This window comes from Epinephelus fuscoguttatus, linkage group LG7 (genome assembly GCF_011397635.1).
Source record: "Epinephelus fuscoguttatus linkage group LG7, E.fuscoguttatus.final_Chr_v1".
In the NCBI taxonomy this organism is placed as follows: domain Eukaryota; kingdom Metazoa; phylum Chordata; class Actinopteri; order Perciformes; family Serranidae; genus Epinephelus; species Epinephelus fuscoguttatus.
In genome coordinates this window covers 4747506-4774944 of record NC_064758.1, presented here as the reverse complement: position 1 = coordinate 4774944, position 27439 = coordinate 4747506, and the positions used below count along the sequence as shown (strand labels likewise).

Sequence of the window (27439 nt, the reverse complement as noted above, 5' to 3'; positions counted from 1 at the left end):
TTTGCTGCATGTGTTTTTCCACAGCAGGGCAGGTGTAAGAAGTTTACCTGTTGGAGGTGAGCTGTTCGCAGAGGTGCAGTAAGAGCCTGTTGTTTGCAGCTCTGCATCAACATCGCACTGTGGCTGTTTCTGCTTTCACTCTTCCTCCCTGCAGTATTATTACACTTCTCTTAATTGAACAAAAGCTGCTAACAAAGTTTCGCTAATTCGGTGATTTACATATTTTAATTCCTATCAAGTCTTAACAATAAAAGTCCCTCGTTATTTTATTATGTAAAAACTTTTATTGTGAAGCATCAAAAAAAGGAAATGTTGAGTTTTTGAGCAGCAACATCCCACAACTTCTAACACAGCTGATAGTGAAGATGAAATAGTAAAATCAAGCAGATATCTAAAGCAAAAACAGAATGCAGGAGAGAAACTAAACTCCAAACCACAGACATTCAGTTAGAAACTACAAAAGTACGGTGTTGTCTAAATTCATAACTTGCTTGAAAATATATCGACGTACATAATCGATATATCACACAGCCCTAATTACTGGTGAAGATATTCAGTTTACAGTACACATTCATGATGGGCTGACTATTACCCGTGAATCCTTGTGCATTCATGGGAGGTTTTTTTTGGCAACTTTTTTTTTCACATATTGGCCAATTAACGGTTAATGTAATGTCAAGTGTGTGAACATTCTTGTGAGCCACAGTGAATTTGTAACTTTTTTGAGCAAAAGACTCTGAGACACCGTCCACCTCAGAGACCCCAGCTTAAGTGCAAAGAGTGAGGCTAATGCACCAAGCTATGCTACAACTGCTGCTGACTTAAAAGCTTCAAAAGTGCAAACGAGAGAAGACCCAAAATATTAAAAGAAGTATCTCTAGTTAAACTCAGTTTTATACAATTTATGTAGTAGGGGGTCCCTGCTCCATCTCTGTTTCAGCTAAGGGGTCCTTGGCCTGAAAGGTGTAGAAAATCACTGATCTAGATTTATAAATAGCACTACTGGTAAGAGGAAAAATATGTGTTTTGGATTTTGTGTTAAACTGTACCTTAAAAAAATGACTGCCCTTTCTCCCTTGCTCCTCTGTCCCTAGGCATCCCCCAGAGTTCAGTGATTGGTCCTCTCATATTTATCTTCTACATGCTGCCCCTTGGTAACATCATTCACAACCACGCTTTCAATTTCTACTGCTATGTCGATGATGTCCAGCTCTACATCTCCACTAAATCCATCACCACTGAAACTCAGTCCACTCTGACCACCTGACTCAATGAAATCAAATACTGAATGCAAGCCAACTTCCTCAAACTGAAATGTGAAAAATCTGACATGATCACCAGCCCAAAATCCCTCACCAAAACCTCTCACAACTTCTGCCTCACCACTGATAATACCACTCCACTTTCCTCCCCACATATCTGCAAACTCTGCGCAATTTTCAACTGCAACCTCTCCTTCGAAAAACCTGTCCATCAAATCACCAGTACTGCCTTCTTCCAACTAAAAAATCATAGCTCGTCTTCACCCATCACTCTCCCCCTCAGCTGCAAAAACTCTCATCCATGCCTTCATCAAATCCAGAATTGACTACTGTAACAGTGTCAGAGCAATATTTGTTAGTTGATGTTTGTCTGTTGTACCTCCCACCACTGGAGGGAGCAGTTTCACTGTCAATCAGAGTTCATTAAAACAGGTGAATCAGGTGAGACGGGTGTTGCTGGGATGAGAAGCACACAGTTTTTTGACCGTGTGCCAATGTTTGTAAAAGGTTTTTTCTTTGTATACAAATGTGGACACTTATTGGAAAGTGGATAACGTTTGTTTGAACTCAAGAGCTGTTAAGTAATAAACCAATTGATCAATTATACTGGAAACTAGTGGACATTTAATCATTTGTTGCACATGTCGAAACAATCAATCAGCAACCACTGTGGCCATTTTTTGATAGGCAAAGTAGAGCTGGGTTGAAAAAATCGATTTAATCAAACAAAGACGGTTCACTCTGCTCTGCCGCCAGGAACAAACTGGGAGGCAAAGATCCTCTCTGAGGAAGAGGGTTCACGTTGCTGCAGGGTTCACCTACGTATATTGTTTCTCTTCTGATACAGTCAATGTGTGTATCACAATCACTGTAGTGTATTGCACAAAAGCTTTATAAAATGGTTACAGGCAGCAAACTTGTGGATGTCCTTTGTTTACATTTTTTTTGTAGCCACTTCATTTAAATTGCCTGCCTTGTGATTAGATTTAATTTAAAATATTTATTTTGTATGTGTTAGGTAATGTTAAATAGAAGTACATGATGACTAATGTACTGCTTTGGGGTCAATTCTTAATGTAAACAGTATTTTTAATAGTAATGCACCAGGGTTCCTTGTTAAATATACCTCGTTAGTTCTCAGAAAATATCTTAATATCCAAGCAAATTTTGTATCATAATTGAAATATACTTGACTGAATCGATACTGAACTGAATTGAATTGAATCGAATCGAATCGTGAATCGGATCGAACTAAGTCCTTGAAAATTGAATCGAATCGATCTGGAAAATCTGAATCGATACCCAGCCCTAAGGCAAAGGGGTCATTTTAAACAGCATTCTTTATGGTACATTATCCAAAGTTCTAAATTAACACCAATACATCCAGAACTCCACTGCCTGTCTGCTAGCCCATTCCCGCTTCCGCAAACCCACAATGGATGCCATTCAAAGTCCTTCTACTCACTTATAAAAGCCCTCCATAAGCAGGCCCCCTCCTACCTCAATGACCTGCTCCACTGCCACACTCTTTCCCGCAGTCTCCGCTCCTCTGATGCCAACCTCCTGACTCCACTACTCAGGACCAAGCACCAGACCTTTGGTGACAGAGCTTTCTCCATAGCTGCCCCCTCCCTCTGGAACTCACTGCCCAAACATATTCAAGACTGCACTGACCTGTCCCAGTTCAAATCAAAACTCATCTTTTCATGACAGCTTTTAATGTGTGAATAATGTGTGTATTTCAGTGTATTCTATTTTATGGTGGTTTCTTACTTATGTAAAGTGTCTTTCAGTAACATGAAAAGTGCTCTATAAATAAAATGTATTATTGTTATTATGCAGAAAGAAAACAATGTTAAATTTATTTCATGATATGGCAACTATATCTTGATTTCTATTCTTATACCATAATACTGATGTTATGATATTATTGGCAATATATTGATTGAGACCTCTTCATGGACAATGGTTTGAAGTATTAGTGGGTACACAGTCCACAGTGTCACAGTAACAGTTCTGTGTCTGTTTTATAGCTGCTTATGTAATGACATGTCTTCACACTGCTTTGGAAAATTACACTAGCTACAAATCTTTCAGAAAACCTGTTTGTAACCAGTGTTTAATTTCTTCTCTGACTCTTTGCTGTGTTTCTTTCTCTGTTTGATCAACTCAACTCACACCAGAACAATCTAGATTGATAAATAGCACTACAGGTAAGAGGGAAAATGAGTATTTTTGATTTGATTTTTAATTTAATTTTTTAATTTTATATACTCTTATTAATTTTAAATTTTATTTGGGGGTGAACTGTGCCATTACAGCTGCATTATGGATATTGTTCAACAATATGAGAAATATGCATATTTGTTTTCTTTCCAGGCATGAGATGAGAAGAAGAGGTGTTCCATCCAAGCACCAATTAATCTTTCACACATAGTCTTCCAACTGAACTGACTATAGTGAATCAGTAGCTTCAGGCAGTGGAGCTCCTCACTGATTGTGACTGAGATCACTACTGTCAGCTCAGCTGGGATTCACAGTGTACTTATTACTTGGAGTGGGGGAAAAAATTGATACAACATAGTATCGCAATATTTTTGTGTGGCAATACTGTATCGTCACATAGTGCCAAGTATTGATTTTTTATTATATAAATTTATAATATTACAAACACAAATGAAACTTTAGGTAGCCAACTAGAAGAATATAATCACTTGCTTTTTCAGTCCACTAGATACATTTTGCTGCAAAAAAAAGACTTAAGTGAGATGAACAGACTGAAGACTTTATCTTTATTAGACAAAACCGATGTTGAAAAAGTTTCCCTTTGGGGACATAATTTACAGTTAAATAAAGGTAATAAATCGCAATATATTTTATCACAATATGCAGCATATTGTAAGATATTTAAAATCGCAATAATATTGTGTCGTTACTTAAGTATCGTGATAATATCGTATCCAGTGGCGTAAGGTAGTTACAATGGGCCCCAGTGCACGCTATTACGAGGGGCCCTATTACCCCCTAGTTACAAGTTATGAAGCACACACACACACACACAAAGTTTTAAGTGTATATATATTTTAGCAACAGTGTGTCTTAATGCCGCTTTTATGTTACATCCACTTGCAGATACTTGATATTGGAAACATTAACATACATAATACACAGCAATCATCATTACATATCTGTATAAGACAAATCTACAAAAGAAAATAGGAAATTATTAGTTTAACTTGATAACTTGATAACTAGTTTAACTGATTAACTTGATTTTATTGGTAAATTATAGTTTTTTAAATAGTTTATGTAGAATAAGTTTATAATTTGTCATTGATTGACACTGTTTTACAAAACCAGAAAACCATGATGGAGATGGCTGTTGCAAATAGGTTGCTGATGACTGATTCAACTTGTACAATTTGATTACATTCATTTAAATTTAATTACATTTATTTAACTAGTAAAAGCCTCACTGAGATCAGAAAACCCCTTTACAAGAGTGTTCTGGCCAAAGCAGGCAGCAGCACATTTAAACAAAGTTGAAGACATACAACATTTAACAGTTACAGACCATAAGACTTACAGCCAAAAGGTCAGGTCATCATACCCATGATCACATCGAGGCTCAAACACACGGAACCGAATTTAGAGAACTAGCAGCAACGAAGGCCCCCCGCTGCATCGCCTCATTTTGCTATGTCTCAGCCAAGAATTTGCACATGAACACACCACAAAGACTAGAGCCAGCAAGCCCATGTGCTCTGCGCTTGCATGAAAGAAAATAACTCTCCACACCAGCAAGCAGCGGGAGTCTGTATTTGTCATTCAAAAGGGCAAACAGGAAGACCTTTTAGACACTAGTTAACCAATTAGCACATTAACAACACATCCAGTGTTTAAAGAACAGAGCATATTTACCGTGTGCCAGTGAACAATAACACAAACCACAATGAAATGTTTCTACTAAAGAGCTCAGTGACTTAAGAAAAATTATCTAACCTTATGTAATAAGTTTGTTTTGATTTCTTTATTTAATGCCAAGCTGAACTGCCAATCAGAGTGAGTTCATTCACTGATGGGCTCTGCCATCGCTGATTCAACACGCTGAATCAGCCAAAAAAAAACAAACAAACAAACAAACAAACAAAAAAAGACTAGCCCCAACAAGGGCCAACTGTGCGGTACACAACGCAGCAACGAGAGCCGCGGACACTCACCGACAGCCCAACACTGACCGCTGGCTGACCGTTGGCTTGGTGTGTCAGGGCCTTTAGTTTAAACCAGAAACAGATGGCACTTACAGCTGGACTAAATACAGTCAGATTCAGCACCAAACATCATGGCATTATCAACTGTAATAAGATCACTCACTATTGTGTGTAATGAGGTGTATTTGAAAGGTAATGAAATTGGTTAGCGTAAAACAGAAGTATTAATTGACAACAAATCTTTGAAATGAAATGAGCTGAAGGAAAGGATATATATATATATATATATATATATATATATATATATATATATATATATATATATATATCAGCAAAAGGAATGTGTGTATAGTTTAAGCGAAACAGACACAACATGTTGATCAGAGAGCTTTAGAGATGTTGGTGTAGGTGTATTTTTGAGCTCTGGACAGAGCCAGGCTAGCTGTTTCCCCCAACTTCCAGTATTTATGCAAAGCCAGGCTAACCTAACATCCTGACTCCAGCTCTGTACTGAACATACAGACATGACATTAAAAGCCATATGAATATCTCACTCTCAGTAAGAAAGAAAACCAAATATTGAACTATTCTTTCTTTTTGATTTTTGCCTACTTAGGAACAGAAAGAAGCAAACAACTTCATTTGGGATATTACATATTAAGTCCCTAAATACTTTTTGTAATTGCTCTTCCCCACACTGAATAAAAATTACGTATTGTATTGTTGTGTGGTACTGCAGTGGAGACTTGTCACACAACAGTAAAAGTGACCAAAAAAACACACTGCGGAATCTAAACCCGCCTGGTATTATGTGGAAAGTGTTCAGCAAAAAGTCTTAAAGTTGAGCATGTTACTCAGATCTGAAACTCTGCCTGTGGTGAAGACACTCACCTGTCAACGAAAAGGATGATTTTGTCCTCGGTCTTCATCTTCTCCAGAGCTACTTTAAGGAGTTGTACTTTCTGGCCTCCTCCTGGAGCCGACATGTAGTCGCCTCCATTCCATTTCTGACCCTGACCAAGAACCTTAATGCATACATACACACATACATTTACTGCAATTTGAAGAAATAATTCTAAAGATCTTCAAAAACACTTTTTTGTGACTAAAATAAAATTACATTATCTGCCAAATTTTACTTTATTTTTTAATAAAAACAGAGGCTTATTTATGTGGCTTAAATGCATAGAAAATGTCTTACATGTTAAAAATAATGATTGCATTAAAGGGAAACTTGGGTGAACAGCAAAAAAAGGGACGAAGAGAGAAGCTGTCATGGCTAGACAGCAGAAGAGGAACTTTGATCTTGCAGCAGAGTTCCTACCTTGACAGTGTAGTTAAAATGTTTAGCCGACCTCAAGAAACGCTTGAAGCCATCAGTCTCTTTGGTTGCAACTGTCACAACTAGGAGCTTCCCTGGAAGACAACGCATTATAGAGGAATTCAGAAAGATAATATGTAGACTTCTTCTTTCTTTTGCTTTAAGCATGAAACAACCTAGGGGTACACCAGCAGACAGGGCAATAGCTAACTTTAACACAGTCATACACTAGAGGACAGATATATTTATTCACTCATTATCCATAACTGCTTATCCTGTTAGAGGTCATGAGGGGCTAAAGCCTATCTCAACTGACGCTGGGCTAGAGGCAGTGCACACCCTGGACAAGTCACCAGACCATCCCAGGGCTGACACATAGAGACAGACAACCATTACATTTACACCTATGGCCAAGTCAAAGTCACCAATTAACCTGCATGCATTTGGACTGTGAGTCCAAAGTCCAAAGAACCTGCAGTAATTAAAAAAACAAACAAAAAAAAAAGATAAATAATAAATAATAACACACAGTTCATTACAGGTGCAAATTCACCAAGAAATTTACCGTTAATCACATAACAAAAAGCAAAGTGACAAGCTGTTAGTGAATGATTGTTTAGCCTTGCTAATTACAGATGCATTCCAATGATTTATTGCTAAACATACATAACATATGGAAAACAGCAGAATATGTTAGCATAGTTATGCAGACGACAATCAAATTTACATAACCATGTCACCAGGGGACTATTGTCCAGTACAAGTGCTGACTAAGTGCATTGAACAAATCAACAACTGGATGTGCCAAAATGTTCTTAAACTGAACCAAGAAAAAAACTGAAGTAAGAGTTTCTGGAGCCAATGAGGAACAATCAAAAGTCAGTACTCAGCTTCAGCTGACAATGTTAAAAACCACAGACCAAGCCAGAAATCAGTTCAGAAGTTCAGACCTGAACTTCAACAGCCACATCAAGACAATTACAAAGTCGCTATCACCTTAAGAACATATCAAGGATAAAATGACTGATGTCTTAGCAGGATCTGGAAAAACTTGCCCATACATTTATCTTCAGAGGACTCAGATAGTTGTAGCTGATTCAGAATGCTGCTGCTCGAGTTCTCACTAAGATCAATAAAGTAGATCACATCACTCCAGTTCTGAGATCTTCACACTGGTTTTCTGTCTGTCAGAGAAGACCTCTCATGTCTTCTGGGACAGGACTGATTTGTGTCCCCTGAGTCAAGACTAAACATGAAAAAGCAAAGTTTAGTTTTTATGCTCCACATATCTAGAATAAACTCACAGAAAACTGCAGGTCTGCACCAAGTCTCATGTCTTTAAAATCAAGGTTGAAGACCTATGTTTGCCGCAGCCTTTAATTAAATCAAATATTTATTTATTTTTTACACTGCACTGTAATTTCTATTATTCAAATACTTTTATTGATTTTGACTGCACTGTAACTTTATTCTTGTATTTTATGAATGTCTTAGTATATTTTAACTTTTTATTTTCTATTCTCTAGTTCTTTAATAAATTGTTTTTAACTGTCCTTTTATAGTGTCTTTCTATTGCACCTTGTCTTGATGCTTTTGATATTTTATGTAGAACACTTTGAATTGCCCTGTTGTTGAAATGTGCTTTATAAATAAATTTGCTTTGCCTTGATAAAATCATTAATTTAACATACTGGCTCACTTAATTGCATCTCTTTCGTTTCTATTATCTCTCCACTGTCTCTATCTAACAGAGACACAAAAGAACTTTTTAAAAAATAATAATTTAACATACCATTGTTGAGGCCCTTGAAGGCTACTGGGGCCCAAATGAGCCATTTACAAATGTTCAGTTCTCTGTTCAGTTTTACTCTTGATTTAAGTATTTAAGTAGAAATATTATACTTTAAACTGCTTTCATATTTGTACTTGCATATGGAGATTTTGTTTAGGGACCCCAAAATGCTGGCACTAGTAATAACTGACAATATTTTAATTTATTATGTGATTGTTATAATGGGTTGTAATAGGTTATTACTGCAGGGCAAACTATATCATACAATATTTTTGGTAAATGTGATGATAACTCATTTGGCACAGATCAGCAGTTATCGTCTTAGAGGAAACACTGATTCTGATACGGTTTGTAAATTTAGCTATTGTATGATTTTCTTTCTTAACTTCCTCCATCCATGATAATGCGACAAGATCAGATTTTGAAATGGGCAGTGAGTTGCTGTAGTCTAAGAAGAGTGTACTCTGAGTCCAACCATCAGTGTGAGGTTATACCATAAACCATTTACTGTAACAGTCTGTTCTTGATATGGCTATAGGCACATCTGTTCATTGTTGCTTTCATTTCAAAAGTGCATGTAAAGACAGAAAGTAAGTTTGAATCCAGTGGAACACTGGAAAATGTATCAACAGCCATTCATTTAGGCCTGAAGTCTAATCTCCATAACACAAATCTGATAGTGTCTCACCAGATTTCCAAGAAAAAGATATAGTTTTTATATCATCTCATAGGTCGCCAGAGTCAGAGGGCTGACACAGAGAGACAGACAACCATTTACGCTCACATTCACAGCTACGGACATCTGCATGTCTCTAGCCTGTGGGACAACATGCAAACTCCACATCAACGGACTCCCCCATGCCGGGGTTTGAACCCCCCACCAGGAATCAGGAACCCTCTTGCTGTGAGACCACCATGTCAGTATCTAATAGCCTAAAAACCGATGACTACGCTTCAGAAAAATGTCCCATTTTTAGCTTAATTTTTTTTTGTCCCATTTTACTTGAGTGAATTACGTGCTCACTCAACCCTTTTTCATAAAAAGCAAAGTGTATTGTGAAAAAATATTGTTTATAAGTCATACAGTTGATAAAATGCAACATCCTACAACAATTTAGGTTGCTATACTCTGATTGTTTTAGCTGCAGCTTTTTACCAAAAAGAGTAACTCAATATGCCATATAGTTTACCAGGCAAGCTCTGGGACCAGTGGGGTTTTTTTTTCTTGTTGCTCTGCTCATCCTAGTTATCTCACACCAATTAAAAAGACTGTTTCATGTAAAGCTCATTTGTAGCAACAATGAAACAACATGTTTGGTGACTGGCTGCTACTATTTACAGTCCAAGATGGAAAACCTTATTTGTCCTATTTACCTGTCTAACTATGAGAACCAGGAATGTTATTATTATTATTATTATTATTATAGCAGTGGCAAGGAGAACTATTCAAATTCTTTCATGCAAAGAAAAGTTTAATTATTTTTGTTGTTTTGTTTTTTGTTTTTGGTCCACATCAGCTTCAATCAACACCTTGTCTACCCTGCACATGCTACAGCTAGTGTGTTAGTATCAGCGCTGACTGCGCTGATCGTAGCCCGTCCACGTCAGCGGCATGGACGGAGTCCTTCTCAGCACCTAGTGCAGCTATCTCTCTCATGTAACGAAGTGACATAATGTTGAATTCATTTTCCATAGTTTTCCTTTAAATGGAGAAAAGCAACAGAGAGGTTACAGCAAAGCGTAGTTAATGTCCTTTAGCCAACTGTACATTAGCCCTCTGTCTGCATGCATTAAGCGCCACGAGCAGCGCGGGCATCAGTTAAATCTCAGCTTTTCTAACTGGCTAGCCTGTTATCGGAGCTAACACCGAAGACACAGTGCAACTGTGCTTATTTTCCTACATGGCTTTATACTGCTACTTCTACCAGAATGTTCTACCAGATATTTCTGTCGATAGGCACGGCCATATCAGAGGTAGAGGTTTTCACCCAGCTGGGGACCGTGAGCTGGGGAGTCTCCCTCATACCATACCAAGCTGGAGTGTCCCAACTTCACTGTTACACACTGAGACTGTATTAAAACACACTTAGCTACAGGCTGTGCAGATAATAGAGAGGGTCCAGACACAACATTGGTGTCTTTCCTGACTTACCGTCGGGGATTCGTTGCTCCTTACAGATAACCAGAGGGAAAAGTGCACAGACAAAGATCCCAGAAAACGACAGCAGGGGCGAAATTCTCATTTTTACCAAGTTAAAGTTAAAATTCGCTCGGTGTAAACCCAACTGGACACTTTTCCAGCCGATTCCCAGCAAGAAAGCCAACTTATCACGGCGGTGTTAACTCTCGAAGCACCGCCTGCCCCCTCTGACTGTCTCTGTGTGCCCCCTCCCTCCAACCTCTCTCCCTTCAGTCTCCCTCCAGTCTCTCTCTCTTTTTCCGTGCAACAAATTGTCTATTTGACCGAGGTATGGAACAAAAGTAGTAAAACTTTTTTTAAATGTTTTTTTGTAACGTCATTATTTCCATCACTGACACTTTTGCAGTACACTAGACGCATGAGTTCGAACTGTATACATCCGCAACGCCCACCTCCAAAACTGGGAGAAAAAAAGCTGTTTGAAAATGATGACCCAGCTGTTCTGTCGACATGAGCACTTGCACGTAGCCTGTAGTCCACCCAGTGGCGGTTCTAGCACATTTGGTGGCCTGGGCAAGCCTCCCTCTGGCGTGTTACAGTCACCGGCTTCTTAGAGGAAACGATAACCAGCTCCCTTCCTGCCGATTTCAACACAGATTTGTTGTTGTTTTTTTCCATTTTCTTTCTCTCCACACTCTCTGGGCACCAGACAGCTTTTATCATTTTGACATAATGATACAGCATGTTTGGTTGTTCTAGTGACATCAGATAGAGGCGGATTAATACTTGTGCATTAGCTCCATGCAGAGCCTATGTAGTACTCTACACACATGGCCTACACCACTGTGAGAAGTTACACTTGAGCTGGTGTGTCTGTGTCACTCTGTAGTTACACCTCCGAAACCAGGGTTGCCAACTCTCACGCATCTGGCGTGATTGGTGCACAATCCATATTTGCGCTTTGATTGGGCAGCTCTAGTCTCACAGGCAGGATTGCCAACTCTCATGCATCTGGTATGACTGTCACTCTCTCACGCCCGTTTAAGAAATCTCATTCCACCGTCACAATCCTTTTTTCTTTTCTTTTTTTTTGTGTGGCTTTACCAGACTGCATACTCAGAGCCGGCCCAAAGCAAGCGAACTAAGCACCTGCTTAGAGCCCCGTGACCACTAGGGGGCCCCCGAGAGCCATCCATCCATCTTCTAACCGCTTCATCCTCTTGAGGGTTGCGGGGGGGCTGGAGCCTATCCCAGCTGACATTGGGCGAGAGGCAGGGTACACCCTGGACAGGTCGCCAGACTATCGCAGGGCTGACACATAGAGACAGACAACCATTCACGCTCACGTTCACACCTACGGACAATTTAGAGTTATCAGTTAACCTAGTCCCCAATCAGCCGGGGTGCCCGGAGTGAACCCACGCTGACACAGGGAGAACATGCAGGCTCTACACAGAGGTGCTCCCACACCCGGGATCGAACCGGGAGCCCTCTTGCTGTGAGGTGACAGTGCTAACCACCACACCACCATGCCGCCCACCCCAAGAGCAATTAACTTAAAAAAAGAAAAAAACAATTAATTTTTTTTTTCCATGTGTGAGTGATGATGATTCACATATTATCAGATCTTGTACAAAAAGACAATATTATGTTAACAAAGTGTAGTTTCATACTGCCTCTCTGCTCTAAATGTCAGAGCTCCGCTAGTAAAGTCTGCATCCAGGCTCCAGCCGTGCAGCGCGCACTGCGCATCCAAGGAGCTAGGAGCAGGTGGAAGGCCTAATAATGTAACAGTAAAGGACTCAGTGTATGTATTCTGGGTCGCTTTTTGGCATCAAAACATTTTTAATAACAACATTTGATAGCAAATCTTTAATAACAACTAACACTAATTACAGACGCGGTTAAGTTTGCTAGCAATATGTTTTTGCATTAATGAATTAGCTTAGTTAACTTACAGATTGAGATGTGTTGTTTGCTGCAGAGCATAGTAATTTATGTGACTAAATAAACATATTCCTTATACATCAACTCCCTATTATGCTCATACATCATATGAAACTTCCCAGGAGCACTGTTAAAGTATTTTGGAGGAGGCACTGGCTCAGCCCAGGGGCAGTCCACCTCCTCAGGCTCAGCCAAGGCTAATGAAACAGGTGAGGGAAAAACTGTCACCATATATATTTAATTTCTAGTCAAATTATCTCAATAAGATATACTAATATAAGATATAATCATACGACAAGGGACATGTTTTTCATCTTAGGTCCATCCCCATCCTCTGCTCCATCCACTGTGCCTACTGTCCCCTCTGTGTCTGTTGCAACCTCAGCTCTACCTGGTAAGTTAGACAACACAACAGCCTTTGTAATTGCTCAATGTACTGCAGAACATTCTGAGATGAATAATTTGTAATATAAGACAAAATCACATGAAAAGGGACATGTTTTTAGACAAACGCATATTATTTCAAAACTTCTCAAGCAATTTTCAGTTGTTCCACTTGCAGATTGTTTTCTTATTACAAGCTATAGCTGCACTATTTTACTTAGAAAATAAGCAGCCTAATTTTCAAGTGTAAAATGACATCTAACATGACTAGCTTTTGTTGTTGTCTTTCATCTTAGGTCCATCTCCATCCACTGTTCCCACTGTCCCCTCTGTGTTGCAGTTTATTTAAAACAAAAAATAATAAAGCAGATTGTGTTTACAGTAAATGACTGGTTTATTTTGTTACTTTTAGTTGGCCTAAATGACATTCGGTATCCCACTTAGTACTATATCACTTTGAATATTAAGTGTAAATCAACCCCAGGCTGCTCTTGTAGCTGAATTTGCTACCATTTCAGATTAAAAACCATCATGGGTAAAACATGCCAGGCTGCTCTTTGAGGTTTTATGTAAAGATTCTCTGTGTGGCCAGTAGGGGAAGTTGCTGACTTTGCCAAATTTTAATTGAAAGATTTTTCAGCAAGTTTGCAAATCTGTTGTCTCCTTCCATGGCCTTAATCACTGTGGATTACAATCTAACTACAACAAAAAGTTCTCACATCGAGTTTTACAAGTGTATCCGTAATGACAGAGTAGAACATGAAATAAGTTATAGTAGGTGCGTGAATGATTCAATTTCAATTTCAATTTCAATTTTATTTATAAAGCCCAATATCACAAATCACAATTTGCCTCACAGGGCTTTACAGCATACGACATCCCTCTGTCCTTATGACCCTCGCAGCGGATAAGGAAAAACTCCCCAAAAAAAACCCTTTAACAGGGGAAAAAAACGGTAGAAACCTCAGGAAGAGCAACTGAGGAGGGATCCCTCTTCCAGGACGGACAGACGTGCAATAGATGTCGTACAGAACAGATCAGCATAACAAATTAACAGTAATCCACATGACAATGAGACAGAGAAAGAGAGACAGAGAGAGATGCAGGTAATGACAGTAGCTTACAACAACATTATTGAAAGTAATAATATTATAGCTATAGTTCTGGCTACTGTGGTACAATATGTTGAAAGTATGTATTAATATCTGGCAGTATACAAGTGTGACAATAGTCATATGTGTATAATAACAGTAGAAGTATGACTAATGACTAATGATGGCAGCAGCAGCAGGAGGCATCTGGCAGGACCACGGCAGCAGCACAACCACACACGTCACGCTGTCCAGGCACCGCTGCAATATGAGTTAATCTGAGAGACAGTGGAGCACAAAGGCTCCGGAGAAGAAGCCGAGTTAGTGACATCCAGAATGGCCAAGTTAGCAAGATGCAGTAATAGAATATGAGAGAGAGAGAGAGAGAGAGAGAAGGAGAGAAGGTGCCCGGTGTATTATAGGGGGGTCCTCCAGCAGACTAGGCCTAAGTCAGCCTAACTAGGGGCTGGTACAGGGCAAGCCTGAGCCAGCCCTAACTATAAGCTTTATCAAAGAGGAAAGTCTTAAGTCTAGTCTTAAATGTGGAGACGGTGTCTGCCTCCCGGACAGTAACAGGAAGATGATTCCACAGGAGAGGAGCCTGATAGCTGAAGGCTCTGGCTCCTGATCTACTTTTGGAGACTTTAGGGACCACGAGTAACCCTGCATTCTCAGAGCACAGAGTTCTGGTGGGATAATAAGGCACTGTGAGCTCTCTAAGATATGACGGAGCTTGACCATTTAGAGCTTTATAAGTTAACAGTAGGATTTTAAATTCAATTCTGGATTTTACAGGGAGCCAGTGCAGAGAAGCTCAAACAGGAGAAATATGATCTCGTTTCTTAGTTCCTGTTAGTACACGTGCTGCTGCATTCTGAATTAGCTGGAGAGTTTTTAAGGACTTACTAGAGCTACCTGATAATAGAGAGTTACAGTAATCCAGCCTTGAGGTAACAAAAGCGTGGACCAATTTTTCTGCATCTTTCGGGTCAGGATAGGCCTAATTTTCGCAATATTAGATCAAAAAATGCAGTCCGTGAGGTTTGTTTTAAATGAGAATTAAAAGACAAATCTTGATCAAATATTACTCCGAGGTTTCTTACGGTAGTGCTAGAGGCCAGAGCAATGCCATCTAGAGAAACTATGTCATCAGATAAAGAGTCTCTGAGTTGTTTGGGGCCAAGAACAATAACTTCAGTTTTGTCTGAATTTAACATTAGGAAATTGGTGCTCATCCAGGTTTTTATGTCTTTAAGGCAGTTATGGAGTTTAGTTAATTGATTACTTTCTTCTGGCTTCATCGATAAATACAACTGTGTATCAGCCGCATAACAAAGGAAATTTATAGAGTGATTTCTAATGATGTTACCTAGAGGAAGCATATATAGAGTAAATAGGATTGGTCCGAGCACAGAACCTTGCGGAACTCCAAAACAAACTTTTGTACGTAAGGACGATTCATTATGAACGTGAACAAACTGAAAACGATCAGATAAATAAGATTTAAACCAGCTCAGTGCAGAACCTTTTAGGCCAATTAAATGATCCAGTCTCTGCAGTAGAATTTGATGGTCAATTGTGTCAAACGCTGAACTAAGATCTAATAAAACAAGTACAGAGACAAGTCCTTTGTCTGAAGCAATCAGAAGGTCATTTGTAATTTTAACTAGTGCTGTCTCAGTGCTATGATGCACTCTAAATCCTGACTGAAATTCCTCAAATAAATTATTATTATCATGGAGAAAATCACACAGCTGGTCTGCAACTACTTTCTCAAGGATCTTTGACATAAAGGGAAGATTAGATATTGGTCTATAGTTGGCTAACACCTCTGGATCCAGGGTGGGCTTTTTTAGGAGAGGTTTAATTACAGCTACCTTAAAAGACTGTGGTACATAGCCTGTTAATAAAGATATATTGATCATATCTAATATATGAGCGTTAACTAAAGGAAAGACCTCCTTAAGTAGCCTAGTTGGGATGGGGTCTAAGAGACACGTCGATGATTTAGATGAAGAAATCAATGCGGTCAATTCTTGAAGAGAAATTGGGGAGAAGCAATCTAAATATATATTAGGTTTTACAGCTGTGTTTGAGGTTAGATAGGTACTATCTGAGGACAGGAGGTCATGAATTTTGCCTCTAATAGTTAGAATTTTGTCATTAAAAAAGCTCATAAAATCATTACTGCTAAGGGCTAAAGGAATACAAGGCTCAATAGAGCTTTGACTCTCAGTCAGCCTGGCTACAGTGCTGAAAAGAAACCTGGGGTTGTTCTTATTGTCTTCTATTAAAGCTGAGTAATAGTTTGCTCTGGCATTGCCGAGGCCCCTCTTATACGTTTTGAGACTTTCTGCCCAGATTAAACGAGATTCTTCCAGTTTGGTTAATCGCCAATTCCTTTCAGATTTCCGCGATATTTGTTTAACTTACGGGTTTGAGAGTTATACCAAGGAACGAACTTTCTTTGCTTTGTTAACTTCTTTTTAAGAGGAGCTACAGAGTCGAGTGTTGTTCGCAGCGAGCCTACGGTGCTATCAACAAAATGATCAAAGTCGGTACAGGAAACCTCTGTTACTGAGGGACTTGGTATTAAATTTAATGGCGGAATAATCTTTTCCTTAAATTTTGCGACAGCACTATCTGATAAAGATCTAGTATAGTAACTGTTGCTGAGTGGCGTGTAATCGAGTAAAAAGAAATCAAAAGTAATCAGATAATGATCCGATAGCGAGGGATTCTGTGGAAAGACTTTTAGATTATCAATTTCAATTCCATACGTCAGAACTAGATCGAGGGTATGGTTAAAACAGTGAGTGGGTTCATGTACACCCTGACTGAAGCCAATGGAGTCTAATAATGAGATAAACGCGGTAGCCAGGGAGTCATTATCAACGTCGACATGAATGTTAAAATCGGCAACAATAATAACTTTAACTGATTTAAGAACTAAACTGGATAAAAACTCTGAGAATTCAGATAAAAATTCAGAATACGGGCCAGGAGCACGGTACACTATAACAAATAAAAGTGGCTGCGAGGTTTTCCAGGTCGGATGTAAAAGACTAAGAACGAGGCTTTCAAATGAATTATAATCTAGTTTAGGTTTAGGGCTGATTAACAGGCTAGAGTTAAAAATGGCTGCAACTCCCCCTCCTCGGCCACTGCCTCAAGGAATGTGGGTATTATTATGACTGGGAGGAGTGGATTCATTTAGACTAACATATTCATCTTGACACAGCCAGGTTTCAGTGAGACTGAGTAAATCAATATGATTATCTGATATTAATTCGTTTACTAACACTGCTTTAGACGGTAGAGACCTGATATTTAACAGTCCGCATTTAATTCTCCTGTTTTGTCTTTCTGTCACAGAAGAGGTTTTAATTTTTATGAGGTTGTTATGCACAACTCCTCTTTGTTTAATTTTAGATTTAAATAATTTAGGTGGTCGGGGGACAGACACCGTTTGTATAAAACTATGAAAACTATGGCTGGGTAACTGAACTAGAAGCTCAGAGAGGCGTATGGGACTGCGTCTCTGAGTCCTGGTCTCAACTCTGGGTTGTCAGGGATTTAAATTACTATTTAAATTTGCCAGGTTCCTAGAAATGAGAGCAGCTCCATCCAAAGTGGGATGAATGCCGTCTCTCCTAATAAGACCAGGTTTTCCCCAGAAAGTTTGCCAATTATTAACGAAACCCACATCGTTTGCTGGACACCACCTGGACAGCCAGCGATTAAATGATGACATGCGGCTAAACATGTCATCAGAGCTCAGTCGCGCTATCTACACTTTAAAATTGAGTGCGCGTCCACACCGCGTAGTACGGTATAGCGTGGCGGCGGCTTCGTGGTGCATTCACGTACACCTCGAAAACTCGGGAATCTATATCGAAGTAGGGTTTTTTGTTGTTGTTGTTGAATGCAGTCACTACCCGGTTGTTGTTTTAATACATTCTTTAAAAAAAAAACAAACAAAACAAAAAAACCCCCAATTTGATCAAGCAATATCATACAATAGACCTACAATGCAGGTCACAGAATATGAATAGGCCTAGATTCATGTTCTACATGCTCCCAACAACCTCTGTGGTGATTTTCAAGTTGTTTCACTGTAGCATTTTATGATAATCTGTTGCTAAAGTGTACAGCGTACAGTACAATGTCAATAGGCAAATTAAAATATTAATAAAAAATCAAAATCAAATTGTTTTCTGTAAACTCCACCAGATTCTTCTTCTACATCTTCCCAACTACCTCTGTGGTGATTTTCAAGTTGTTTCACTGTAGCATTTTATGATAATCTGTTGCTAAAGTGTACAGCGTACAGTACAATGTCAATAGGAAAATTAAAATATTAATAAAAAATCAAAATCAAATTGTTTTCTGCAAACTCCACCAGATTCTTGTCCTACATCTTCGACAAAGAGACCGAACCAAAATGACTTTATCAACATACGAGAAAGCATGCAGGTTGAAAAACTGCAATCTAATAAAGTGTGTAGCAAGGACACTCAAGATTTCACATCATTCTTCATTCGACTTTGAATAATATAACCTTGTGCATCTTTTGCTACAGTGCAAAAAAGATGTGCAATATACATTATAGCAACAGATCTCCAGTTACTCCCATCACTTTTTTCTGCTTAACCAATGCAATTTCCTAGTGACATTCTGTTTTAAATCAATAAAAGCAAACAACAACATCTGTAAATTGCCAGGTATTTCTTAGTTGACTTTTAATTTGGTTTTAAAGCAAAACAAGGACATGCTGTAGACCAAGCAATCCATAAAAATATTCTATGAACGAAATAAACATTTTAACCCTTCAGTTTTTGCCCTGATGTAGGCCTATTGTATTTTAATATGCTATGAGGGGTGCTTTTATGGGTTTACACATAATGCAGGCTTCATCATTTCCCTGCAGTCCAATTTTCAGACTTTATTGAAAAAGTTTGAATTCATCTGACACAGCAAACAAAATATTCATTTGTAGGCTACTGTATGGTAGGCCAATATTTTTGAGTAGCCCAATTCATTAATTTTGCGGGGAGCAATTAAAAAAATATATTTAGAGAAAATAAAAAACAGAAAAACAAGGGGAAACTAAGAGGTCATCCTCAACAAAGACGCAGTGATAACCCAGAAGTGATTATCATGCCTATAAACTTCATCACATGATCAGGAGGGATGCTCCTGCAGAATTAGCGCATTAGCATCCACAGGTGCTAGCCTACCTAGGCTAATTGTAAAACCCTCGAGTGGAAGCTCAATTTGAACGAAGATTTTATTGGTAAATAATGCCTTTTTAGTCCTACACATCAAGAGAAGTCTGAAATGAAAGAGCAGCAGAGACAATATGGGTGAGTTTTTTCTCTTTTTTCTTTTTTCCTTTTTTTTTGGCAGAAAGATATGTTGATCTTTTAGAGTATAAATTTAGGCCTATTCTTGTTAAAGACCCGCTGTGTTTGTTTGTTATTTTGTTTGTTTGTTTGATAACAGTGAATTGTTGGTTTTATGGGAGTTGGAAAACAGTTATGTTTAAAAAATGAACTTAATTCTTATATCTTGAATATTTCCCACCTAGAATTGTCTTCAAAACATTTGGAAAGGTAAGACCTCTGCTAGCCTAATGCATTTAATAATTTTCATTTGTTTTTGCTTTTTTCTTCATTAAATAACATAAAATTTTAAGTTTACAAACTATTTTCTTCAGCTGTTAAAAAGAAGTGTGTTTGCTTCAACAGTCCAAAAGAAAATATATATCTCATGAGGAGATCTCAAAGCATACCAGAGAACTTCGGGATTCATTATCTGTGCAGAAAACAGGGCAGAGTCCATTAAAAGATCCTAACTTCTGGGCAGAACTGTGCACAGTTTTGGGTGTACCAAACACATCCACAAATAGATATCGACTGAAAAGGGCACACATCAAAAGTAGTAAGGTATGACTCTATCTATCTATCTATCTATCTATCTATCATTATGAAAAACTGTAGTCACTGTTGTAGTCTCAGTAATGTGTTGTTTTTCTACTAATTAACCTTCAACCTTCTTAATTACTGTAATTAAAACTTTTTGTAAAACACCAGGCTCCAGAGGGAGATACAACACAGACTGACACTGTTGTGGAAAATAATAATGTACCAGAGCCCGAAGAGGAAGACGAACTATGCAATGTCCAAAATGATAATGATATAACAGGAGAGGATGCACTGGCAAAAGATTTAATACAATGTGAAGGTACCAAGGATTTGAGCTCTACTCAGAATGATGAAGAAGAAGAAGTAAAGGATGAAGCTTTACAAGAACACAAATCTGAACAAGATGATGGAAAAAAAGAGGAGCCAAACGCAGTTAAAATGGTTCAAGAAAATGATCTTACACAGCTTGAAGCCACACAAGAAGACAGACATCTCACAAGGATGAAGATACCACACAACAAACAGTGAAGAAGGACTTGACACAAGAGCTAGTCGATAAAGCTTCAAAAGAAGGAGGGACCCATGACCAGCCAGTGGAAGATGTAAGAAATTAAAAAGTTGTTTTTCAGTTACTAACATAGTGATAATTTGTTTGTTTGTTTGTTTGTTTGTTTTAAATACAGTACCATCGCAAATAGTAAATTTTAAGTTACTAATACTCAATTAAATGTAGCTAAGTACTTTACCAAAAAAAGTTTTCTAAATTATTAATGTTTGTCCTGCAGGTCCAAGAGGAAGACAGTGACGATAACTGGAGTAATAACAAGGATGATGCCACTCCTGAAAAAGAAGAGGAATTCTTCATACAAAATGTTCCTCCACCACCTTCTTTTTTTTTTATCCCACGTACTGACTGGATAAAACTTAGGAGAACTCAAAAGAAGGACCATTTCAAAGGACTGCAGTGGACTAATGTAATTTCTGCTGGTATTCGCAAAATTCATCCATATTGCAGTTTAGCATTTTTGGGACACAGGGTCAAAATTCATGGCTCTAAAAGGATTTCACCTGTATTTAAATGCTCTGCCCAATGTTCTTTTAGTGACTGTCCGGTGGAAGTAGATGTAATTGTGCACAACGAGAATACCCTCAAGGCACATGTGTCCTTCAGAGGGGAAAGTGTAGTGCACAGAAAATCAGAGCTGCAAAGGAGACCAGTAAGAGCTGATGACCAAAAAAAGATATATGGCCAGCTTCAAAACACACTTCCAAGGGCACTCTACCTGGAAAACCTGGAAAAATTGCATGAATCAGTGGTACAATCAGGCTGCCGAGATGAAGCACAGTCACCTGGCATTCTTAAATCTATTTCATGGAGACAAAGAATTAAAGAAAGGAAACATAAAAATGAAATTCTAAGTCTCCAGAAGATGGTTCAGGAAAAAAAAGATGACCCTGAGGAAGTTCTACAGAAAGTTTTACTTCATCCAAAGGGTGTGATGCTTTGGTCCAGGAAAAGCATAACCATTTTCCACAATAGATCAAGAGAGGACATCGTGTACTTAGATGCAACAGGGAGCATTCTGAAGAGATCAAAAAACAACGAGGGTCCTTTCTATGTGTATGAGCTGGTGGTCAGAAACCCCAAGAAGGGTTCATCTCCATTTCCTGTTGCAACATTCGTCACATGTGACCACACAACAGCCTCTGTTCTGTATTTTCTAAGTGCATTTCAAACAGATCACACCAAACAATATGGAAAAAACACAACTCCACTAATGATAATATGTGACGGCTCCCTGGTGCTAATGCAGGCCATAACAGTGGTTTTCAGTAAAACAAACCTCCAGGCCCTGCTCCAAAGTTACTACAACATCCTCACAGGGAAAGGTACAGCACAAGACTTTGGCCATCCAGTCCTTCACCGCTGTTTGAGCCACATCATGAAAAATGCCAAAACTTTATGCAAGAAGCAGTGAGTAGCCTAAGCTTTTTTTCCTTCTTTTTTTGAATACAGTTATTATAGTCACAAAGTGCTTACGTATTATGACAATTCCATGATTTGTATTTCTCTTGCAGTGCACCCAAGAACTACAAGCTGGCCATGCATGTGTTTGGACTCTTAACATCAGCGACTTCCATAACTGAGTTTGATGAAATGCTCCTCAGCTGCACTGTCATCTTCTCCAGCCCTTGCAGCTCTGAAAATGTGCAGAAGCAGTTCGACAATATTCAAACCATGCTGACAAGTATTGATGACTCAGCTGCTGATGACATCAACATTGCTCCTGATGACCTAGAGGTACACTCCTCATATCATAAATAATAATTTGAAATAATGGCCTCTTTAATGGACTTTTAAATTCACAGCCTTACTGTGTGTGTGTGTGTGTGTGTGTGCCTAGGACATTTTCAGTCCAACACCATTTGAGGAACACTTCATGGATATCATAGAAAGAGCACCACTGGACCAAGAAGGGGAGCCTAATCCATACCACAGCGAGACATTCATCTCGTCTTTGGCAAAGTACTTCTTGCCTCAGGCAGCTCTCTGGAGCAGCATGATGTTGGGTCAGTTAAAACTTTATTTCAGTTTGAATGCGACCAATTACTTATTTCAAAATATATATGGTTTTAAAGCATCAATCACTTTGCACTTTGCAATGACAATCTTGCAATATATGGGTCTGATAGTCATGAAAAAAAAAATGTAAATTCAAAGGCCATAAAAATTGCCAGTTTATCTTGTGTAAACATGAAGCCAAAATGTTCTCTATCAGAAAAAAAACTATTAGTAGTTGCTATGGTGACTCGCCATCCACCCAAACCATTACATTGCCTTTTCTCTGTTTCCAAGTAATTTGATAAACAAATACACGATATACTGATGATTAACCAATTCAGTTGTGACTGTGTAAAATTCTTTTCTTGAACTATGTTCAAAAAACATCTAAACATAATGTTTTATGTCTTTAGGTGATCTTGGGAGGCATGGTGAAGGGCTTCCATATCGACAGTTTTCAAAGAAGTTTGCCAAGATATCCATGAAAAAAAATCAGGTAAAGTAGAAATTAAAGAAATATTAGCAATTCCCTGGAGAGTATAAACCTATAGTATAGTAATGCCATTGATTTGACACATTATGTAATTGTTATTTTGTTTGTGTCAGAATTTTACGCAAGACAACAAAACGCAGGGGGTGATGGAAAAAAGTCAGTGGGACATAAAAAAAATAAGATTCAACAGAAGACGACTGACCAGAATGGACGACTTTGTAACCATTTACAAGAAAACACACAAAGCCCTTTTAAGGGAATACTATGACTCAGTGCGACAGACAAAATCTAAGGTGAGACGGTCAAAAGTTTATTTTATATAACTTGAGCTTTAAAGATTTTACGCTTGATGTTTTTCTTACAACAAACCATTGGTTTGGACAATTTACAAACATGTTACTTTCATCACAAAATAGGTCATGTTAATTTACTAATGAAAATTTTCTTCATAAAGGAACACTGTGTTTTGAAAGAGAAGTGGAGGCAGCGAAAACAAAATAGGAGGGGAGTGTATGTCACCTCCATCAAGCAGCCCTTCCACTTCAGAAAGACAAAAACAGTGGTAATATGATATATCTTATCAATATATTTAACATAGGAAAGTTTTGAAAACTCATTGCAGAATTTCTAATAAATCTATGTGTCCTTCAACAAATCAGGTGACTGCAGGTCCTCAAACGACAACAGCAGCCCCAACCACTGATAATTCGGCATCAGTGGCAGCTCCGGACCAGGTGACAGGTCCTCAGACGATAACCACAGCTCCAACCACTGATGATTCTGCATCAGTGGCAGCTCCCGACCTTAAAGACAAAGACCCAGTTATCGTGGGTGCACATGGTTTGAAGGTACTGTAATTCCCATTGGATACAGTGGTAATATGATGTTTCTTATCAATATAATTACTGTAAGATAAAAAAAAAAGTTTAGAAAACTCATTGCAGGTTTCTAATAATCCTATGTGTCCTTCAATAAATCAGGTGACTGCAGGTCCTCAAACAACAACAGCAGCTCCAACCACTGATGATTCGGCATCAGTGGCAGCTCCAGACCTGAAAGACAAAGACCCAGTTAGTGTGGACGCTCATGGTTTGAAGGTACTGTAATTCCCTTTTTTGAATTTAAGGCTAATGTAAGGTAGCACTACCACAAATTCCAATTCTCCTATTGTTGAAGAGGTGGGGTTGAGTGCTGGGCCGGCTTGTTTCATAACAAAAAGGAATATTGAATTTGCTCCTCGCCGTTGGCTATGTTATCCTTATAGATATTTATTTCATAATTATTTTTTTTCTATTGTTATTACTAGCCTATATTTGCATTAGTACAGCTTTAATAGACATTCACTGTGATGTGTTCATGACATTGTTTAAACAGCAAAAAATTTTAAGTGTGTGTTTATACCGTTTGTCTCATAGACACGGAAGACGAGAAAAGCTACAATGAACGGACCAATTTGGATGAAGCACTCCCCAAAAGACCTCATCCAAACCATTAGGCTGGAAAAGCAACCCCCCATTAAACGCCACCAATTGCAGAGCATTCTGCACCCCAAAACATGGCTAACAAGTGACGAGGTGGATGCAACCTGCTTTTTATTGGCAAAGAAGTTCCCTGCTCAGGACGGTCTGCAGTCCTGCCTTTTTTTCCAGTGTCTTCACCAGGGTGGTGTTGTTGGCACACCTGACAAGCCATTTGTACAGGTTCTTAATGTAAATGATAACCACTGGATCACAGCCAGTAATATCTTTTGTGGAAAAAACGAGCTTTGCATCTATGACAGCCTAAATGTAACCATTACAAAGAAGACGGAGCAGAAACTTTCATGGTTAATTCGTCCGCAAGCACCTTCATTTGTCATCAGAAGGCCTGCAGTGCAGAAGCAGCATTCAGGGAGCAGCTGTGGACTGTTTGCCTTAGCTTTTGCTTCCGTTCTGTGTGAGGGAGTCAGGCCAGAGGAGTGCCACTTTAAAGACAAAAATATGAGGCAAAGACTGTACAGAGCTTTGACAAACAAAATGGCACCAGTCTTCCATTACCAAAACACAAAACCAAACCCTGAAAGACCCTCAATCAATGTTGAGGTACACTGCATCTGCAGGACCTCACACCACAGGGAGGTGATGGTGCAGTGCAGCAGCTGTGACACTTGGTACCACCCAAACTGTGTCTGTCCCACAGAAAGCACTGGACACCACCGCAGAAGAATGGGAATGTGAGAGCTGCAAAAAGTAAAGGGAAGAAAGTTTATTTTTAGTTACCACTTAGTTTACCGATCTGAGAGCAGTTGCCTCCTAACATTACAAGAAATATTTTTGTGTAGTTATTTTTGTGGAATTATTATTATTATTATTATTATTATGGGGATACATTTTTCGAGTGAAGAATCAGGTGAAATCTTGAGTGTTCTTGCTACACACTTTGTGTTAGATTGCAATTGTTTTCAACCTGCTTATTTTCTGGTGGTATGTTGAGTTTCTTTCTTGCTTAGTAGTAGTAGTTTGTTGCTTTTGTGTAATAAACTTCACTTCTTATAAAGAGACTATATAACTGGATCTGTCATTCTATGTTATTCATGGGTCCACATCTTCAGTGTGTAACATCTAGTCCCTGAGTATTATGTTTTTCTGTCTTTGTGCATTTTGATTACTTCCTGTTTTATTTTTGTATTTTCCTGTCATTCCAGATCCTCACCTCCTGTCCTCCTGTGTTTCCCGCCTTGTGTGATTACCTGCCCCGCCCTGATTAGTGTCACCTGTGTCTCATTATCCCACCTTCCCTTGTGTATTTAGTCTGTGTGCATCCCTTTGTCTCTGCCAGTTCGTCTTTTCAGTTCCCTGTAAGCGTCCCAGCCTTTTTCCCAGTGTGAGTCTCAAGAGTGTATGATCTAGTTCTGTTTTTTGGACCCTGCCTCTGCCTTAGCGTTTTTTGGATACCTCTGCCTTGTCTGACTGCCTTCCTGTGTACCGAACCAGCCTTTTTCATTAAAGACTTTTGTTGTGAACTGAACCTGAGTTGAGTCCTGCTCTTGAGTCCTATCAGTTCAACCTTAACACAGTGTTAGTGTGTCCTCGTAGTGTCCTTGGGCAAGACACCTTACCCAGCTTGCCTAGTGTGTATGAATGGTCTGGGTGGAGGCACTTTGGCAGCCACGCTTCTGTCAGTCTGTCCCAGGGCAGCTGCTTCTAAAGACGTAGGTTATCACCACCAGTGTAAATGTGGTATGAATGAATAATGGTTACTGTAAAGCGTTGTTGGGTACTTCGAAAAAGCGCTTTATGAATCGAATATGAATTGATAATTATTCTTATTCTTATTATCCTTATTATTCCTATTCTTATATTAGTATTATTATTATTATTATTATTATTGTTATTATCATTACGTATGCCAAAACTCGCCACATAAGTAGTTGGGAACACATAGAACAAGAATATGTTGGAGTTTGCAGAAAAGAGTTTGATTTTTTATTAATATTTTAATTTTCCTATGGACATTGTACTGTACGCTGTACACTTTAGCAACAGATTATCATAAAATGCTACAGTGAAACAACTTGAAAATCACCACAGAGGTAGTTGGGAAGATGTAGAAGAAGAATCTGGTGGAGTTTGCAGAAAACAATTTGATTTTGATTTTTTATTAATATTTTAATTTTCCTATTGACATTGTACTGTACGCTGTACACTTTAGCAACAGATTATCATAAAATGCTACAGTGAAACAACTTGAAAATCACCACAGAGGTAGTTGGGAAGATGTAGAAGAAGAATCTGGTGGAGTTTACAGAAAACAATTTGATTTTGATTTTTTATTAATATTTTAATTTTCCTATTGACATTGTACTGTACGCTGTACACTTTAGCAACAGATTATCATAAAATGCTACAGTGAAACAACTTGAAAATCACCACAGAGGTAGTTGGGAAGATGTAGAAGAAGAATCTGGTGGAGTTTGCAGAAAACAATTTGATTTTGAATTTTTTATTAATATTTTAATTTGCCTATTGACATTGTACTGTACGCTGTGTATGAATTCAGCAACAGATTATCATAAAATGCTACAGTGAAACAACTTGAAAATCACCACAGAGGTTGTTGGGAGCATGTAGAACATGAATCTAGGCCTATTCATATTCTGTGACCTGCATTGTAGGTCTATTGTATGATATTGCTTGATCAATTTTTTTTTTTTTTTTTTTAAAGAATGTATTAAAACAACAACCGGGTAGTGACTGCATTCAACAACAACAACAACAACAACAACAACAACAACAACAAAAACCCACTTCGATATAGATTCCCGAGTTT

At 38.5% G+C, this 27439-nt stretch overlaps 1 protein-coding gene across 2 annotated transcripts in view; it reads right to left on the bottom strand.

Moving 5' to 3' along the window:
- The window catches only part of plod1a (procollagen-lysine, 2-oxoglutarate 5-dioxygenase 1a), a 75250-nt gene extending 64265 nt beyond the window's left edge, over window positions 1–10985 (bottom strand). The window contains exons 1-3 of one of the 2 annotated variants that reach the window (XM_049581663.1): window positions 10739–10985; window positions 6798–6889; window positions 6365–6498 (exon numbers count right to left, since the gene is read on the bottom strand). In XM_049581663.1, the coding sequence (XP_049437620.1) occupies window positions 6365–6498; window positions 6798–6889; window positions 10739–10829 (317 nt within the window). In that variant the 5' untranslated portion in view covers window positions 10830–10985. The remainder of the gene's footprint in view (window positions 1–6364; window positions 6499–6797; window positions 6890–10738) is intronic. The other variant, XM_049581662.1, reaches the window with a different exon arrangement.
- Window positions 10986–27439: the final 16454 nt, after the last annotated feature.